The sequence below is a fragment of the Frankliniella occidentalis genome, unplaced genomic scaffold (assembly GCF_000697945.3).
Source record: "Frankliniella occidentalis isolate FOCC.00 unplaced genomic scaffold, Focc_3.1 Scaffold50, whole genome shotgun sequence".
Taxonomy (NCBI): domain Eukaryota; kingdom Metazoa; phylum Arthropoda; class Insecta; order Thysanoptera; family Thripidae; genus Frankliniella; species Frankliniella occidentalis.
The window spans coordinates 539,581-544,318 of record NW_026267180.1 but is presented as its reverse complement, the minus strand read 5'-3'; the positions used below and the strand labels follow the sequence as shown (position 1 = coordinate 544,318).

General features: G+C 55.3%; 1 protein-coding gene across 4 annotated transcripts in view; it reads left to right on the top strand.

The window, feature by feature from the left end:
• LOC113207708 (V-type proton ATPase 116 kDa subunit a 1) overlaps positions 1–4,738 on the top strand; it is a gene marked incomplete at its 3' end in the record, with an annotated part of 36,875 nt that overhangs the window by 26,950 nt on the left and 5,187 nt on the right. For 3 of the 4 annotated variants that reach the window (XM_052267333.1, XM_052267331.1, XM_052267332.1), the window contains 8 exon segments: positions 1,240–1,357; positions 1,448–1,753; positions 1,855–1,952; positions 2,614–2,797; positions 3,347–3,679; positions 3,850–4,000; positions 4,089–4,228; positions 4,451–4,693. In XM_052267333.1, the coding sequence (XP_052123293.1) occupies positions 1,241–1,357; positions 1,448–1,753; positions 1,855–1,952; positions 2,614–2,797; positions 3,347–3,679; positions 3,850–4,000; positions 4,089–4,228; positions 4,451–4,693 (1,572 nt within the window). 4 annotated transcript variants of the gene reach the window in all.

The following is a 4,738-nucleotide window of genomic DNA, read 5'->3' as shown; positions in this document are numbered from 1 at the left end:
CGCGCTGAGATGAGGCTGCGGATGGAGGAGTGGGGGAGGGGTGCCTAGGAGGGGAGAACTGGACACCTGGCTGACTCTCCCTCCCCCTCACCTCTAAATCCTTTCATCTCCACTGGAGAGGGGCAATTTCTGCACCAATGTGTCCTTGTACGTATTTCAATCAGACAGGATGCGTCAGAGATGCAATTTTTACCGAGATCGTAACAAATATATCTAATATCTAATCCTAGAGACGAATTTGTATCTGATTTAAATAAGCACAACGACTCTTAAGCTTGGTACAAAACTGCTCCCTTTCATGTAGAGTGGCTGCGAGTGCCGGCGACACGGGTATGAAAACAATAAGCTACTGAATTATTTCGTTGCACAAATCAATACATAGAAAAGGCCCGTGTGTCAGACAGGCATCAACTGATGGTGCAGGGCAGAGTTAGTGTCGAGTTAGTAGTAGCATGCAGGGCTACGCTTATGCTCCATCCACGTTCGGCCCAGCTGGCGGGGCGGTGCGGGGCGGGGCGCGGGGCGGCGCGGTGGCGCCAGTGTCAACAGGCCCCCTAGGCCGGGCGAGGCTCTGTGTTTGCTCTGCGTGGTGCGCTACGCGACGCTACGCTCTGCGCGCCATCGGCCCGGCCCGGCCTTGTCACACGTTATGCGTCGCCACGTCACGGGGACGTCGTGGGGGCGTCAGCAGGACCTCACCGCGCTGGGGCGGGCAGGGTGTGATTAGAAAACAAGTTCTTTATTCTCTCCATCAGTTATATATATATTTCTCTCCTCGAGCGAGGTAGTTCAGCCCCAGTGCGTCGTGCTTTGCTGTGCTCGCGCTGTTTGTCATCATTCTAGGCTGTGCCACCCCCCTCCCCCCAACCTCCCCCTCTGTTACGCTACGAGCTGGGATTGACATGTACTACGGGGGGTGGGGTTGTATGAATCTGTTGTTTGCCTGCCTGTGTGTGTTCCTGTACCACCCCACTCCGAATAAGCCCTCCATGACACACCCTCCTAACCTAGTACCCCCTCCCCCACCTTTCCTCCCTGTCTCCCTTTCCACCTTCGTCCTCTTCCCCCCGCGAACCCGTCATGCGTTTCGCGGAGAACTAAAGTTTGATAACTTAACTTGTTAAAGATTATTATGCACCCGGTTTAACACGTTGAGTCCCACGGGACCACACGTATGGTCACAGAACACACGATTCCAAGATCTTGAGCGTGAACTACTTTAACCTTTCTGTCGTGCAGCATGGGGGCGCTCTTCCGCTCCGAGGAGATGGCCCTGTGCCAGCTCTTCATCCAGCCCGAGGCGGCCTACTCGTCCGTCTCCATGCTGGGAGAGCTGGGCATCGTGCAGTTCAGAGACGTACGTACTACGACTTCTGATAAGTGACTTTAAATGATGCTCTCATTGGAACATATTTCGTTCATCAAGCCGCCCCTTCTGTTTTTCCAGCTGAACGCGAACGTGAACATGTTCCTCCGCAAGTACGTGGGCGAGGTGCGGCGCTGCGACGAGCTGGAGCGCAAGCTGCGCTACATCGAGGCGGCGGTGCGCGAGAACGGCATCGCCCTGCCCGATCCGCAGGTCGTGCCCAAGGCGCCCAACCCGCGCGAGATCATCGACCTCGAGGCCAACCTGGAGAAGACGGAGAACGAGATCGTGCAGCTCAGCCAGAACGCCGTCAACCTCAAGTCCAACTTCGTCGAGCTGCAGGAACTGAGGCACGTCTTGGAGAAGGCGCAGGTGTTCCTGACGGAGGTAAGGGCCGACGACGCGACGACTCGCTCCTGCACCATGACGTCGAGGCCCCCCCTGAGCTGCCGGGGGGCCGCAGCACAGACGGACTACAGCCAGCGCAGGAATATTGTCTTTTTCCAGCTGCACCATTTGTGTTTCAGCAAGAGGAGTCAGACTCGAGCCGTGCGCTCATTGGCGGCGACGACCGAGGCCGACTCGGGTGGGTACCACTACCGCATCGCGCAGAGGAAACGAAAACTGACAGCGACAAAAAGACACTTATTCTTTTCAAAAAAAATGAAAAAATGTCGTGAGTCAATTAATTTGCCACACATTTTGTTCAACCCTTGTTAAGTTTTGACAGATAGCTAAATGGCCAATGCACAAAATGGCAAAAGAATGTCAATTGCTTTTTAGATGAAGTACCAAACTTTTCCGCACACTTTTTCAATATTAAGGCTCTTAAAAACCCGACCCGTGGGTACCCGGGCAACCCGGGTAGGAACCGGGTCAACGGGTTTTCCCGGGTACCCGGGGTACCCGGGTAAACCCGGTGGAACCGCGCCTGCAAGTAGGCAATTTGACATGCTCGTGTGTCAAATTGCCTACCTTTAGGCGCGGGGCAGCCGGGTAATACGCCGGGTACCCGCGAAAACCCGTCTACCCGGGAAAACCCGTCGACACGGTTCCTACCCGGGTGCCCGGGTAAGCGGGTTTTGCGGGTACCCGGGTACAAATAAGAGCCCTATTCAATATTTGCTAAAGTTTTAGTTTTGAAACGGACGCGTGTCGCTCGTTCGGTTCGGTTTCCTCTCCGCCGGCCCCTCGCGCCCACGCCCCGGACTGGACCGACCCCGCCGCTCCCCTCTCTGCCCCGCCAGGTTCATCGCCGGGGTCATCCAGCGCGAGCGCGTGCCCGGCTTCGAGCGCATGCTGTGGCGCGTCTCCCGCGGCAACGTGTTCCTGCGCCAGGCCGAGCTCGACGAGCTCATCGAGGACCCCGCCACGGGCAACAAGTTCCACAAGACGGTGTTCGTCGTCTTCTTCCAGGGCGAGAACCTCAAGGCAAGGGGACCGAAGGGCACACAGGCTGCTCTGAGGGTGGCCCGTCTTCTGTTTATACACCGAGGGTTACACTGTACCGGATGCGGCGTGCGCTCGAGCTTGCCTTTCAAGCCTCACCAAGGCGCTTTACGTCCCCGTGCGAATATGTAACTTGTCCGCACGCCTGCATCCAGTACGGTTTAACGAACGAGCGCGGCACCCGCTATAGGACCATGTACCGGGTGTAACTGTGAAGAAGCAGCCGTGTTGCGGAATTACAAACTCAGTATGGCCGCAGGGGCCATGGCCCCTTACGGGTAAAGGGTAGGCAAACCCGCAGCACTGCTGCGTATACACAGTTACACCGGGTACACTGAAGCCGAAGTTGGCCGAAGTTCATGGTTGAAGTTCACAAAAATTTGTTGAAGTTGACTGAGTTGACTGAAGTTCGTGAAGTTCGTGAAGTTTTCCGAAGTTCATGATTTAGTCCACAAAAAATTCGTTGAAAGTTCACCAAAGTTCATAAATTAATTCGCCGAAGTTGAAGCCTATTTCCCTTATGCTTTTCAGGCGCGGGTAAAGAAGGTGTGCGCGGGCTTCCACGCGAGCACCTACCACTGCCCGAGCTCGGCCGCCGAACGCAAGGAGAAGCTGGCCCAGATACGCACGCAGCTGGAGGACCTCAACATGGTCCTCAACCAGACGCAGGACCACAGGCATCGCGTGCTGCTCTCCGTGGGCAAAGAGGTCACCAAGTGGATGGTGATGGTGCGCAAGACCAAGGCCATCTACCACACGCTCAACATGTTCAACATGGACGTCACGAAGAAGTGTCAGATCGGCGAGTGCTGGGTGCCGTACGCTGACCTGGGCCTGGTTCGCGACGCTCTGGCCGACGGTGGAGTAAGTAGTGCACGTCGAAACATATAAAGATGCACAAGTTCACGAAAGTCACAATGCAACGAAACGACGAGTTTTTTTTTATCACGACGCGGACTTTTTACTTTTGCTGTGACATTTCGTATTACTTGTGGTTGGAGACCCTGTTGTCCGACAGAATACTTGTCCGACAGAAAGCCGTCGGCAGCTCGATCCAGTCGTTCGTCAACATCATTGAGACGGCCGAGAACCCGCCGACCTTCATCAGGACGAACAAGTTCACGGCGGGCTTCCAGGCGCTCGTCGACGCGTACGCCGTCACCAGCTACCGGGAGGTGAACCCAGGTAGGCGACCGTGGCCTTGCGTGAGTTCTGGTGCTGTGCAAGTTATGGTGGGAGAAAGGGAAAAAATGTTGTGTTTGGTGTTTGGCAGCCCTGTACACCATCGTCACCTTCCCGTTCCTGTTCGCCGTCATGTTCGGCGACCTGGGCCACGGCCTCATCGTCACCCTGTTCGCCGCCTACCTCTGCATTTGGGAGAAGAAGTTGTCGCAGGTCAAGGGAGGCGGCGAGGTAGGTCTCTCTTCGTTCAGAACGTTCGTGTACTCGTACTACGTGTCCTGCTGGAATGGGGTACAAATATCATGTCCACCTCAGAAGGTTCTGGACACCCACTATGAGTTCCATAGTGGGTACATGCATGGACCTTCTATGAGTTCCTGTGGATAAGAGTACCTCACGGTTGTGAATACCTCGGGGTCCCTATTAGCATGTTAACATAATTCACCATGGCAGATCTGGACCATCTTCTTCGGCGGTCGCTACATCATCCTCATGATGGGTGTCTTCTCCATCTACACCGGCCTCATCTACAACGACGTCTTCTCCCTGTCCATGAACATCTTCGGGTCGTCGTGGAACGCCACGCGTATCGCACACGACCCCATCATCGACAGCAGCAGGCACGTGACCATGGACCCGGCCACCGAGGACTACGCGCAGGCGCCGTACGTCATGGGCCTCGACCCCGTGTGGCAGGTAAATTATATATTTCTTTATTTTGTTATCTTTGTAATCTAAATA